At 34.0% G+C, this 15,430-nt stretch overlaps 1 protein-coding gene across 6 annotated transcripts in view; it reads left to right on the forward strand.

Annotated features, from left to right (window-relative positions):
* The window catches only part of LOC145183196 (uncharacterized), a 43,209-nt gene that overhangs the window by 15,556 nt on the left and 12,223 nt on the right, over window positions 1–15,430 (forward strand). For 5 of the 6 annotated variants that reach the window (XM_090085693.1, XM_090085695.1, XM_090085697.1 and 2 more), the window contains 5 exons: window positions 269–724; window positions 977–1,556; window positions 1,701–3,504; window positions 3,989–5,592; window positions 6,203–7,967. In XM_090085693.1, coding sequence (XP_089941819.1) covers window positions 269–724; window positions 977–1,556; window positions 1,701–3,504; window positions 3,989–5,592; window positions 6,203–7,967 — 6,209 coding nt within the window. Of the gene's footprint in view, window positions 1–268; window positions 725–976; window positions 1,557–1,700; window positions 3,505–3,988; window positions 5,593–6,202; window positions 7,968–13,609; window positions 13,746–15,430 lie in introns of those variants that run through there. The other variant, XM_090085696.1, reaches the window with a different exon arrangement.

Raw genomic sequence — 15,430 nt, forward strand, 5'->3', positions numbered from 1 at the left:
CTTAGAAAAAAAAAGTTAAAGTTACATTCTAAAGTTAATTGAAACAAACTTTACACTTTATAAACTGAAATATGTGTTGAGTTTGTCTTTTTATATTGGATAGTTGTACGTTTATATTGGATAGTTTATATTGGATAGTGTTACGATCTCCAAGTATAAACGTAAGTAAAACTGCACAAGTATTTGTAAGTATATCGCAAATATGTTTATGTAAATAGCATGTATAGCATAAATATCTGACGTATATCTTTTGTGCATTTAATTATAGAAACTCATTGATGCTGAATGGGCTGAGGAAAAAGCGACACTAATAAGTGGGCTCAAAGGTATTTTAGAAGCTTTAATAAAGGTTTTGGATATAAGGGAAGCAAGTCATCGTAAGACTTTAAAATTAATCGCTGATAAAATGGATGAGTTAGAAAAACCTTGGCTTTTGAAAGTAAAAGAACCACTTAAAGTTATAGGAAATCCAAGTTCAAGTAGATCAGAAGCATCTTCCTGGCAACATGTGAATGTCAGATGGCTTTCCGATGTCAGATTCTTTCAGCCCGCTTTTTTACCTGTCATGAAAGTTCCTAATACACCTTCTAATGGGATTTACAATGACCATAAAGATTACATTGACACTGTAACTAGTCTCTGGATTGGTCTTACTTTCTATGATGGGAATTCTACTCTGAATCCAAAATGCAGACAAAAAGAAGGTGGAAAGGAATGTGGAGAGGTGAAGTTTTTAATAAGTTCTTCTTGTTATTGGATTTAAAGCAAATGTTAACATTTTCAAAAATGCTTATATTTGATAACTTGTAATTATAAATGCTAATAACTTTTAGTAAAAAAAGTTTGAAAAGTGATAGTATTTTTTTTTATCTATCACAATATTATTCATCTGTTATTGTAATCTAAAATCTCTCATAGAAAAAGAAAATTCAAAATTTCCAATGTCTGGTTTTTAGTGAATGTAACTTATTTTTAGGTAATGACCCCATTTAATGACAAGTTGCTTCAATGTTTTAAATGCAAGCTAGATGTAACTTTAAAATGTCCTAATCAAAATCATGACTTTGGTCTTTGTAGTAAATGTGGTGATATAGAAAAGGTTGATTTGCGGGGACCCCCTGGCCAAAATGCATCCACAAACATATATGATTGTTATGTAACGCATATTGACTTTAATGGTCGGATTTTTATGACAAATGTTGAAAGTCGTCAGCCACCAAAAAATCCCGTTAATTGGCGATCAACAAAGCGTTTAAACTCTGGCAATCTTGTTGGGCTTATTAAAATCTCAACACCAGGTTCTAGTTTGAGTGAAACTGACCAAATCTTGTGGGGTGAAATTGTCAATCATGAACATCCCTTTCAAGAATTTAGATGCCGAGAAATCAAAAAGTTAGCAGTTTCTTTGAGCAGCATAAATCAAAGCAGTATGTGTGATTACATACAGAAGGGCAATTATTTAGCTGTTATTGACTGTAAGACCTTTGTTCCTGAGCATATTCCTGTTCTTAAGGCATTGGAAGTTCAAAAAGTATCTAAGTTGCCTTTTCAAAATGGTTAGTTTTTTAGTTCCTTTTTTTTTGGAAAACATTACTGGAATAGAAATAAAATTGATTACGCTAATTAAATTGCTAATCAAATAATCTTTAAAAACGATTTCGTAAAAGTTTTATTTGTAAAAAGGTTTTTACTACTTTTAGGGGCTCTTTTGAATATCTCAAGCAAAAAAGATCAAAGCAAATATGAATTGTATAAAGATCAATTAACCAACCTTATAGATACTTTATATGAAACTGATGGCGAAAAATCTTATGATTCCTTAGTTAATTTTATAATTGAAAAAAGTGATTTGGATCCTATTGTTCAAATTTGTAAATTTGTTGAAGTACCAGAAAACCATTCAAAGCTATTACTCATTAATGATCTTTGTGTTCTTTTATCTGAATCAACCTTAGATTTAAAACAACTGAGAAGCTTTGCTGAAGCAATTATTGAGCCAGTCCATCTTACTCATGGACCTCCTGGCACTGGTAAGTCATATCTGGGCGTTGTAATAGTTCGTGCGTTACTGATCATTCGAAACACTTGGATATCTTGTTTTCCATCTGTTGGTGAACCTCCAATTCTTGTTCTGTCATACAAAAATCATGCAATTGATGAGTTACTTTGTGATTTAGTTAAATCAGATCCGAATGTTTCCATGATACGTATAGGGGATTCTAAAGATCCTAGATTAAATTTGTATACTGAGAGAATCTATCAGTACTCAAATTCGAATGCTTTTAAAATAAAAGATGAAATAAGTAAGCTTAACAAACAGAAGCTGGAATATAAAGATATGCAAAAAAAACTATCACCTTTGGTGGATTATGATAAGTATATTAACTGTCAGCCTACTAATGAAAACGAAAAAACCGCGAAGATAAAATCAGCAAGCAATGCAGCAATGACCTTGGTTAGTTTAATTTTTAAAGTAAAAAAATTGGAAGAGTTTTTAAAGATTTATGAGGAGGAAAAGTTTTTTTACATTGATGATGTCTGGGATACTATTTTAACTGATCCATCAAAAGTGTTGGGTGAAATAAGCTTGAGTGATATTCAAATGTTGTGGGATGGGCTTAAACAGAAGAGGAAGCCGCAAGTATCTGAAGTCATTTTTCAATGGATAACAAGTGTTACACCATCTTATCAATCTGAAAAACAAAATTGCGGACTGGAACTTAAAATAACTTTAAATCTTCAAGATTCAAGCAAGAAAAGACACCTCAGTGGAAGGTCAGTTGAGATTTCTAGTCCAAAAAGGTCTAGAAAAATGGATGTATGTGACAAGACAGCTGAGAGGATATCCTCTAAGAGGAAAGTGACTATTCCTACGAGTTCATCAAATACTTATTTTCAGAGTAATAATGATTCAAATGTTATTAGTGAAAAGAAATTCAGATTTGATAATGATACTAAGGAGGATGAGATTAATGAAGAGTCAGAGCACCTTCGCCATATTCAAGATGTGTATGATGTTGAAGAAGGGGAGCTTTTAGAGTTTGAAGAAGGCTATTGTTCGAGTGCTGAACGTTTAAACCAAGCTTTGTCCGATATTTTGCCTACTGAGAAATGGAGTTGGGAAATGAGCTGGGATAAAAGGTGGTACCAGTGCAAGCTTTTGGAAGAAAAATACTGTTTACTTTTATCTCAGTTAAATGAATTAAGAAATGATGAAATACAACTTCTGAGTAAATATTTTCATGAAGTTAATGTTGAGGCAAAGTTAAGAGCGTATAAGGGAAAAGCTATTATCGGAGGAACTATTGTTGGTTGTATTGGACGCCTTGAAGCTATTCGCAGTACAAAGCCATTCGCTATTCTTGTAGAAGAAGCTTCTGAAGTATTAGAGCCTCTTGTTTTTTCTTGCATTGTTGAGACAACTTGTAAACTTGAAATGATTGGCGATCATCTGCAACTGAAGCCCTCAGTGATGTCAAAATTTTCATTTATGCGTAAAAACAAGTAAGTGAAAAGGTGCATAAGTTATTTAAAAATCAGGTATAAAACCTTCTTATATTAACCTTTTGCTTAATGATCTTATAGTATCAAATTACATTTTCTTGTCAAATTGGATATTCCAGATAAAGTTAATTTATGATTAAAGTAAATGTAGGCAATATTTTAATTTTTTTTTCTGCATAAGTTGTGTATCATTTTTTTAGAGTTATAAGTTAACAACGTTATCAATCACTTAAGATATTTATTTTACTTTCATTCTTTTTCCAGATACTTAAAAGCAAATTAATCACTCACAAATTAGGTTTAAAGTTGTGGATTTATGAGCTGCATTTAGATATTCTTTGTTATTATGGCTTGAATTATTTTTTCACTTGTTGCATTTAGTTTTTTAATTACATAATACTATTAGTAGTTTGTTGTGAAGAACTTATGCTTTACTGTTTATTCTAAAATGGTTATATTTTAAATGGTTTTTTAACTACTTTAGAATTAACATATCAATGTTTGAGCGCTTGATTAAGGCTCCAAAAAGTCACGGTGTTCCTTTTACTGTTCTCTCAATTCAACGTCGAATGAGAAAAAATATTTGTGATTTAACCAGGGGATTCTATGAAGATGTAGTCGATCATGAAACGTGCAGCACAAAAAAGATCGGTGATGCCCTGGGGTCCTTTAACCTAGGAAAACGCAACGGAGGAAATAATTTTCGAGATTTAATGAGGAGAAAGTCATCATATTTTGTAACCGAAGTTTTATTCAAGGGAAATATTAATCAAATAGTAAAGTTGAAGAAGTGTACCGGAGAAGGCCGTGAGGTTCCTGGAGTTCTCCCACATTTGTATTTTTGGAACCATGAAGGTAATCAAACTAAAGCAAGAGTGGGATTGTCAAGGGTAAATGAAGTAGAAGCTGAAATGGTTGTAGCCCTTGCTCAATATCTTATTTATTGTGGTACTCCAAAGTCTTCAATAGCTATAATTACTCCATACAAAGGTCAATTAATGAATATTGCAGGAAATCTTAAAAAAATTGGTCTTTTAAATGATGGTTTATGCGATTCCGTTGTAATTTCATCTGTTGACAGATTTCAGGGTGATGAAGCTGACATAGTTATCATCTCACTTGTTAATGATTGTAGATCTCAGACAGGTTTTGTAAAAGAAGTCAATCGTATGATAGTTCTTTTAAGTCGAGCTAGAATCGGCATGTACATTCTGGGTAACTCAAGTTACTTTTCGGAAAATCCAAATCGATCTATCAGTCACTGGACCGAAATCTTTAAAAGGCTAAAAGAGCCTGGTGAAATAGACACTGATCAAAAAGCAATAAAAGAAAATATAAATGATATCCATTACAGTGGATCACGCTTTGGTAGCAAACTTCCTATATGCTGTCCACTTCATCGCGATAGCAAAATGCTTGTTGATTCTCCTCTGCAATTTAAAGAAAGCTTTTGTCAAAAAAAGTGTTTAAAGCCGTTGCCATGCGCACATCCTTGCAACCTTCCATGTCATTTTATAAACATAGATGACCATAACAAGCAGTGCAAAGTCTCTATCACTCAAGCTCCTTGTAAAACTCACCGAAAGAATTTGAGTTGTCATGAATTGTTTCAAAGTGTTAGAATTCATGAAAGATTAAGCATTGATAACGCTATGGAGTTTTACAAATGCCCTGAATTGGTGAATCTTCAACTTCCTTGCATGCACAATGTTCAGGTAGAGTGCTGGAGTGAGAATAAAATAGTAGAGGGCAAAAAGAGTTATCCAGAATGTAAACAGATGGCTCATAACCCATTTATATATCCTAAATGTCGTCATGAATTGAATGTGCTGTGTGTAAAATATAATGAGTACAAAAAGGATGTTTCCAAAGTTAAGCCATGTATAAAAAAAGTATTGTATACCCCTAAATGTTCTCATTCTGTAGAAGTAAGCTGCTTTCTTAAGGAGCAATATATAGGAAGCATTACTGACTTTAGTTGCATTAAAACGTTAGAGATACTTTTGCCTAGATGTGGTCATAAAGCTAATGTTTCCTGTGAATATGCTCAAATTCTTGATCAATGGTCTGGTCTATCGTGCAAATCTGGTAATCTTTCTTTAAATTTCATTTTCATTTATAAATATAACTTCTACTAAAGAAAACAATAATAGTCAAAGCTGTGTATTACTTGAGGTACTTAACTTGATTTTAAAACTATTTCTGTAGAAGAAGCTATATGTGCATTCTTTCTGCCAATATTAAATGGTTGACAGCTTAATGTATGTTCAAAATATTGTAACTATTGCGTAAAAAAAGAAAATCACTTTATTTAATATTCTTTTTCAACAACCCATTTTATCTATTTCTTACATCAAAACAAATGTTAAAGAAAATGTCAGGGTTTAAAGTTTTTAACTCAAAATTACTACAGTTGCGGATATCACAAAAGGTAGAAATAAAGTTTTTTTATATATGTGATATTATAGGTATAAGAATGGTCACTCAACCAAAGATTTTTTTACTTAAGTTCCTGGATTTTTCTGACAAATCTAGATATTATCACTAATTTTATAAAACTGTTTGTACCAGAATAGCAATTGTAAATAGTTGTTCTAAAGGACTAAAAATTCTAGGAGTTAGTAGAATAACGCTATTCTTGTTATTGACACTTTTTTTTGCTGAAATAATATACTTAATCAATCTTTTTCATTTTCAGGCATTGTATATGAGGGTGAGGATTACGGAGAAATTGACTATAATTGTAAAGAACCTGTAAAGCTAATACGACGGTGTGGTCATTTTGTCTACATGGAATGTTCTTTAGCATTTGAACAGGCAAGTTTATTAGTACCATGCCATGAAGAAGTGAATGTCACAAATCCAGATTGTGGACATCCTGCCACTGTACTATGCTACAAAGCTAAAATATTGAAAGATATATGTTCGAGAGATGCTGTAACAGTAGTTTTAGAAGGACAGACAGATTTGTATTTCGAAAATCCTATTTTGCATCAAAAATGCACTTCAGAGGTTTTGTTAAGTCGTAAATGCGGTCATGAAGAAAAATTGAAATGTTATCAAGCTAGGGATGATCGAATGCAGCCATGTCAGATATACACGGATATTGTAAACCCAATTTGCGGGCATTCCTTATCGCTGCCATGTCATTTATCTGATTTAAGAGATTGGAAACCTTGGCCTGGTACGAAGACCTATAGTGAGGTTTTGATACATGGAGTATTAAACAATGATTGCTCTCCCCCGTCTTACCCACCTAACCCAATTTTACAAAGTTGCAAGGAAATGATTGTTATTAGAGGTTCAGAGTTTTGCAGCCATAAGATGAAATGCGGAGCTGCTTTTCAAAAATTGGGAAAGAGTAAAAAGAAATGTGAAGAGAGAGTTAGTTTTATATCTAAGTGTGGCCATGAAAATACTTTGGAATGCTTTTCATATTCAAGCTACATAAAAAACCCAGAAAAGTATTCATGCACTTTTCCTATAGAAATGACCTGCTGGAATTGCAAAAATCCTGTGAAAAAAATTTGCAGTAAACGAGATGAAAGGGCAAGCTGCAATAAATTAACCAACTGGAATTGTTCTAACGGGCATTCTTTCTCTAAAGTGCCTATATGTGAAAAGGGATATCCATTAAAATGTCCCAGTTGCTTTTTAGATGAAGCTAAAAAATATATTACCAGTTTTAAGACATCTTTTAACCCTGAAATTGTTCTGCCAGAGGAATTATTGTCATTCAAACCAACTGTTACACTGAATCAATCAGATAAAATATATAGCTTTGAGAATTTTTTTAAGCACCAAAACGTGTTGATTTCAAATTTAACAAAATGGTTTTCACAGCAAAGCATAATTGCTCAGCCAATTATTCAACCCAAGTACATTCCTTGTTTTATGCTTTGTAGAGAAACTCCTCTACGTTTTACTTTAAATAAAACGTTAAATTGCTATAAAGTCTGTGAATGGACATTAAATAATATAAAATTACTAATTGAGGAAACTAAAAAAGGCTCCAGAAAAGTCAATCTCATCTTTGGCGTGGCATTTGTGTGTAATACTTATGTGGAACATGATGGATCAACTAATGGTGTTGAGATTTTTAGTAAAACTGAGAAACAAAAAGGATACGACAGTCTTCAAAGTTGCCAAAACAAATGGGAGTATCTTTTTATTGGGATGCCTTATGCCTTGCTTGCTACCCATCAGTTTTTATTGACACATAAAAACTTGATAAGTCTTTACTATAAGTTATCACAAAAACCTCATTCCAATAGCTTGAGTCGGAAACTTTTTCATCCAGAGTACACAAACTTTTCGATTCCTGAGTTGATCATAAATGGCATCGATGGTCTTTGTTTATTGAAAAATTGGGATGGCTTTTCATTGGGAAGGAAGGAAATCATTAATGAACATGTATGCAAAGAATTGATTAGTAAACTACAGTTTTGCGAATTTGTTTTTGGGTAAGTTTAATGAAAACTTTGATTTTATTTGAATGAAAAACATTTAGTCTTATCTCACGTTTCTCATCATCAAAATCTTAATGTCGTAATTGATTTTTGAATTTTAACCCTAGATAATTTTTTCTTAAGTACATAAACAAATAGTTTTGATTCTCAGAAAATACTTTTAAGTTAATCCTACTGATATGCTCCGAAGATGTAAAAGCTTGTCGTTAAAAAAGGTACTCCAAAGAATGTCACAATGCTATCAACTTTTCGTGTCTCTACACTTGTATGATCTGTAAATTACATTTAGATTGGTATAAAATGTGACAAGTTTTGGGCTGTGTTTTCTGATTCAGTGTGAATGTTGTAAACATGCGGTATTACAAAATATTTAAGAATGTTAAAACTTCATATGCCAAATTGCTGTCTTTTGAATAGATTAAAGTTATTGATATGGGCTATTTCTAATTGATTCTCCGAAAACAAAATGTGGGGATTTATTAAACTTTGCCTGAGACACTAAAGAGTCACTTTTTAAACTTGATAATATTTTTTACATCTGACTGCGAATCAATCCATTTCACAAAATACACTCTCTTTTTATACATTTTTACATCACACATTTAATGCATTAACAATTACATACATTAGCACCTACACTCATTCGCACCTACAAACATTAACACCTACACACATTAGCACCTACAAAAAATTAACACCTTCAAATACGCTAATTACATCTTGAAGACTTTATTCACGACACCCTCCTCCGATTAATACTGAGACTTCGTCTTTAATCAGCTATCTTCCGTCTCGTCTTCCATGATGTAATTGATATTTTGTCTTGCATCAAATTTCGCTAGTCTCGTTTCTCTTTTCAAGGTATCCTCTTCAGCTCTAGTTTCCAATTTCTCGTTCGATTCGATTCCGCTTTCTGCCTCACAATCCATTTCTAAGTCACACACCAACTGAATTGGTCGTTCAATTACATAACCATTTCCCAGGCGTATTTTAAAACCACGAATAGCTCCATCTTTCCCTTTAATGTTGTTTTCAATTCGTCCAATGTTGAGAAGTGCTTTGCCCTTCATATTGCCTTTAATGAGTACCATGCTTCCGACACCTGGGAGTTTCGCTTTGCCTCTTTTTTCCCATGCTTGTTGTCGTTCTTCCATTGCGTGCACGTACTCGTTCATCCATCTTTTCCTTAAGTGATTCTCAAAATTTTTCACTAACTTGACTCTCCGTAGTGCACAATCGCCCCTTGTTATTAAATCAATATCTTTTTCAAGCAAAATTGCAGGTCTCCTCCTCATTAATACATTTGGCGTCAATACTTGATTATCGAATTGGTCACCTTGGTAACAAAGTGGCCTATTGTTCATAGCGCATTCCTTATCCAACAATACTTCTTCCAATTCAAAGAAGCTTAGCATGCCCTTACCGATTGTTTTTGACAAACTTTTCTTCATTATTCCGATTAATCTTTCAAACAAACCTCCCCACCACGGTACTCTTGACAAATTAAACCTCCATTTTATGGCTTGAGTAACAAGATAGTTTGCGAGATTTTCATCTTTCGTAAGTGAAAGTAACCACTTCCCCGTTGCCACAAATGTCTTTGCGTTATCACTAATCATCATTTGTGGAAGTCCTTTTCTTGCAACAAACTCCTTTAAAATTCTCTGAAATTCTCCTGCCGATAGATCATGACAAATTCTAAGGTTGACAGCTCTTGTACATGCGCAAGTAAACAGTGCAGCATAACATTTTTCAATCAACCTTTGTGGCGTTTTACATTTCAGCGGACCAGCAAAATCAACAGCTGTAACCGTGAACGGTTCGCTATCTTCAGTTTTAAAGCGTAGTAACATTGCTCTCGTTGGCGGTAACAGCGGCTTTACTCTATATCTCTTACATAAATTGCATTCTTACGGCAACTCTCAAATTCGGTATCCAAAATCTTTCTCTTATGCTACTCATGGTATCTCCTACTTCCCCGTGTAACGTTTTCGCGTGATGATCCTCAATAATTCTTAGAGTTAGTTGGAATCCTTTTGGTACAAATATCGGATTATACCCAGAGACTTTTCCGTGGGCATAATCCGATAAAGCTGTTTTTCATCCTGTTTAAGTTCCACATCGGACTTTGTTGCAACAGCTTCTTGTAGTAACTTAAGATTCATTAACTCCGCTTCTATCATCTCTTCAGCTTTCAGTGGTCCTGTTATTTTTTCTTTATTCCGACAATTGTAAATAAACCTTTTTATGAAAGATGATATTCTAATAATCTTCCAATACTTGTGTTTACTCAATATTTCTTTAAATATATGATGTCCCTTAATTTCTTCTGTTGCCATACTGAGGTTCTCTTTCATACTAATAGTTTCACATGGTGCGTACGGCGCTTCAATTATTTCTGGTTAGATTGGCCAATTTTCTTTGTGTTTCAACCATGTAGGTCCATTGAGCCACAAACTTGATAATTTTTCAGGACTCACCTCTCTTGTTCCAAGATCACTTGGGTTTTCTTTTGTTGGGACATAAAGCCATTTTACTACTCCATTCAATAAGATCTGCTGAACTCGGTTCCTGACAAATTGTGACCAACTGCCCCTTTCTTTTAAACAGTAAAGTACCGCAGTATGTTAACCCAATGATATACTTCAATAACATTATACTTGTTTAATGTCTTCCTAACGTGATTCATTAACTTGCTCAAGGTGTGCACTGCTACCAGCTCAAGTCTAGGAATACTAAGATCCCTTGGTGCAATCCGAGCTTTTGCTACAAGTAGGTTGCTCGTTTTTGAATATTGATGTCTCACTGCAACGTAGAAGCATGCACATACTGCTGATTTACTTGCGTCTGAAAATCCATGGAGCTCCATTTCAATAATTCTTTCAGACACGAAGCGGAATTGAAATAGTTCTTTTGATGCTTAAATCCGGTATCGTTGTTGATTCTAGCGTAACGTTATATATTTCCACAAGCTTGTCCACCGTTCCATAGAGCTGTTCAATGCTTTTATATTCCTTTCATGTAGGTTTCAGCTTTAGTTTCGTAATCAAGTTCGTACATATATAGGAACTTCCAGCACCCGTATCCAGCATTATCCTTGCTTTTTCACCTTTTACTTTTGCAATCACTGTTGGGTGAATAGTTGTACTTGCATTAAACACTGCTCCCACGGTTTCTATTTTATTTTCCATAGTTGCGTTCCCATCTTGACAAATGGACGTGTGATATTTTTTGTTGCACTTTCTGCATCCTGTGGATTTACAATTTACCGCCGAGTGTTCGTAACTAATGCAGTTGTAACATAATCTTTTGCTTGTTAAAATCTCCCTGCGTCTTGCAACAGTTAGCACTTTTGTACAATCTTCGCTTTTGTGATTTAGTAACCCACAGTAGATACATCCATGCTTGCCACTACTTGCTATGATTTCTTTGTCATAAAAACCGCTATTTTATTGTTTGAATGTAGTGCTTCGATGTTTATAAGACCTTGACTGCACGTTTGTGTTCATTTTATCGCCCTTGGTTAGTTCGTCGCTCGGGTTAAAAGTTGAGTTCAACGGATTCCTTTCAATGTACTTTTGCAACTTTTCGACAAGTTGCTCCAGTTCCCATTCTTCCCATCCATCATCGTTTTGTGTGAGTATTTCACGAACTGGTTCAAGTTAATCCATCAACTAATTCACGAATGATTGAGCCGTTTGCAGTTTCTGCATAGTTTTCAATGTTCGTACAGTTCTCGCAAGTTTATTTTAAAAGTCGTGAACATCTTTGATCTTGTGCGTGCTGTGTATAGCCGTCAATCCTTCCAAATCTTTAATCAATGCTTTGTGAACCCAAATATCTTTTCCTTAAGTTTCTTGTAGTATGCGTTTAGCTTCATCGTATCCCTCCAACGAACGTGGTAAACCAAGTATGTCCTCTCTGGGCTTTCCTTCAACGAGTTCCAGTATGTAGTTGAATTTGCTGATGTTCGATATCTTTGAGTTGTCAACTTCTACCGTGAATTGATTCCAAAATCGTAACCAGTCTTTATAATCGCCATTAAATTTTGTTATTGTGTACTTTTGTAGTTTGACGGATTGTTGAGTAGCTTCGTTTTCGTTTCCAAGAGATTTGCGCAATGTTTCTTTCTTTTTTAGTTTCTTTAGATACCATTCTTTTTCGCTTTGAAGTTTTCTCAATGAAGCTTATTCTGCTTCTTTTTGAATCGTTAACTGCTGTTCCATGATTTGCTTTTCATACTCTGATGCAATTTTCTGATGCATTCATTTTTGTTTATCGAATCCAACTTGTCCACCATTTTGCGTTTAATTTCAATCGCTGCTTCAACTTCCATTCTTCTACCGAATCGATGTTTTCGCCTTCGTCAAGCATTTTTCTGGTCAGCTCATCCTTTGCTCATCCTCCCAATAAAATTGGTATTTTATCCAGCGCCAAGATTATGCTTGATTTGTCGCCATCAATCGTCTTGCGTTCTATGCTTTTAATGTTTATTCTTATCATGTTGATTTCTCTCTGGTAAGTTCGCTCTTGGTCCATTCTTCGCTAACTCGTAGGTTTCGTTCGTCCTGGCAGTAGTCGCCACCAAATAGTTTGGGGAATTCTTTAAACTTTTCCTGAGACACTTAAGAGTCACTTTTTAAACTTGATAATATTTTTTACATCTGACTGCGAATTAATACATTTTACAAAATACACTCTCTTTTTATACATTTTTACATCACACATTTAATGCATTAACAATTACATACATTAACACCTACACTCATTTGCACCTACAAACATTAACACCTACACACATTAGCACCTACAAAAAATCAACACCTTCAAATACGCTAATTACATCTTGAAGACTTTATTCACGACAAAAAAGTTTTAATTAAAAGGCCTACTTAAAGACAAAATTTCTTAAAAGAGTTCACAATGCATTGCTATGATTCAAGAGCGCAAGTATATTAATTAAAGGAGGGTAAATGTTAACATAACATTTACCCTCTTAAAGGAGGGTAAATGTTATGTTAATGTGATATATTTATGTAAAAATATTCGTTTTGTATTTACTAGATAAACTTTATGTTTTTTGTTATTTTGCTATAGACAAGTATAATTATAGCTCTTTTGAGCCAACATAGTTAATTTGGTTATTCTTTACATGGTAGAAAAATTTAAAAACATTCTGATTGAAATTGAAATAAAAATACCTCAAAATTTTGTGCAGACAAAGAGTTAATATACTTGCGCTCTTGAATCATAGCAATGCATTGTGAACTCTTTTAAGAAATTTTGTCTTTAAGTAGTTTTTCTGGTGCTTTAGAAATTCGTGAAGATCTACGAGGAAGAATGTTAGTTTGCTCTTTAGGATTCGTTTTGTTTTCTAGTTCCTTTTCAGAGATTAAAGGAGTTTCATTGCTACCATTAGGGATTGGGGGATAGTTATCGATGGCTGTTACTTCTAATTTATTGTTTGATGCTTGTATTATAAGAGTTGTTCCAATGGGAACCAGCTGTTTAGTAGACACTGTAGTAGTCTCATGACCACTAGGAAATAACACATTAGCATAATGAGGATTTGCTTCAATGAGCTGAACCTAATATACTGAATCTTCATATTTACTTTGCATCGCATTTCTTTTTAGAAGTATAGGTCCTGGGTTGACAAGCTATGAAGGAATTGAGGACCCAGATGATGATCTTCGTTGAAAATTGAAAAGACGTTCATGTGGATTACAATTAGTAGAAGCACATAATAAAGATCTTGTAGCATAAAGTGCATCCGGTAGAACTCTTTTCCATGATGATATGGGCAGATTTTCGATATCTAAATAATTCCATTGTAACTTTCAACTTGCCCGTTTCCAGTCGGGTTATAAGGGGTTGTTCTGCTAGTTGCGATCATTTTTGACAAAAACCAATCAACTGTACTTACAAGATTGATATTAATGACGATCCACGATCAGAATTAAAATAGCTTGGCACACCAAACATGGAAAAAAGATCTGCTAAACAGTTTGTTATTGTCTGAGTTGTCATATCTTTTACAGGATAAGCAAAGGGAAAACGTGAGTATTCGTCTACAATTGTTAGTATATGTTGTTCAGGGATTGAAGAAGGTAATGGACCTTTGAAGTCAAAGGATATAGGTTTGAATGGCTCAGTAGCTTTAATTTTTGCACATCATTTGGGCGATAGTACTTGGGTTTTATTTCTTTACATATTCTACAATCTTTACATATTTGTTTTACATCTTCAACTGAGTAAGGGAGGTTTCTTGATTAAATAAAATGATGGAGTCAAGTAACACCAGGATGGGAAAGTGCAGAACGCAAATCAAATAATGATTCTGAACTTATTGCTGCACATCTAACACGAGTAAATGTATCTCGACCACTATTACATTGGCCAGGACGATAGTGGATATCATAGGAATATCGAGACGAGGCTATTCTCCAACGCATTTTTTATCATTCTTTATTTTACTGCTTGATTTATAATTATAAATAAATGCCACAGATCGTTGGTTAGTGATGAGAATCAAATGTCAACCCAAAAGAAAATGGCGCTAATTATTTATGGCTTTGACTATCCCTTGAGCTTCTTTCTCCACTGATGAATAGTATTGTTCACTCCCTTGAAGAGTTCGAGAATGGAAAGCAACGGGTCTTCCATCCTGGTTAAGTGTGGCGGATATGGTAAAATCAGAAGCACCAGTCTCTACAGTAAAAGGTATATTCTCATCAATGGTTTGCATGGAAGATTGAACAAGTTCAATCTTTAATGTTTTAAATGCTGATACTTGTTGATGATTGAGTGGGAATTGAGAAACAGAGTTAAAAGGTCTAATTTTATCTGAAAACTTTCTTATCCTTTTTGCAGAACATTCCAATACTAACCTGTAAAGACTTTGCATAATCAGGTAGGGGTAACTTAATGAGAGGAGCAAGCCTCTGAAGATCTGGTTTTAATGAGCCATAAGATCATTTTGGAGTCACCAATGGATCTGCATGTTTTTAACAAAAAATCATCTATTTTGCGTTGAAAACATGCAGATCCATTGGTAACTTCAAAAGACATTCTAGTATACTGCCACAACTTATTGTCAGCTTTAAAAGCAGTATATGGTCGATCTTTTTTAGATAAAGGTATTTGGTAGTATGCTGAGCGAAGGTCGAGAGTACTATAAATTTTGTATTTAGAAATTATGCTTACAATCGTTTCAACCCGTAGGTAGAGGATATGCGTCCAATTGGGTATACTTATTGTTTCAGAATAATTAACACCCATACGACGTTTAGTCTTTTCATTTGCTACTAAGACCTGGGCATTCCAAGGTGAATTACTAGGCTCTCATACTCCTGCTTGGACCAGGCGGTGGATTTCAGATTTAATTAACTCTCTATCTCTTTGAGAATAATTTCTAGATTTAGTGACAATCGGTCGACAATTTTTCGTGAGATTAG

Source organism: Hydra viridissima, unplaced genomic scaffold, assembly GCF_058129835.1.
Source record: "Hydra viridissima isolate aposymbiotic clone 2 unplaced genomic scaffold, HvirCarnegie_v1 scaffold_4, whole genome shotgun sequence".
NCBI classification, from domain to species: domain Eukaryota; kingdom Metazoa; phylum Cnidaria; class Hydrozoa; order Anthoathecata; family Hydridae; genus Hydra; species Hydra viridissima.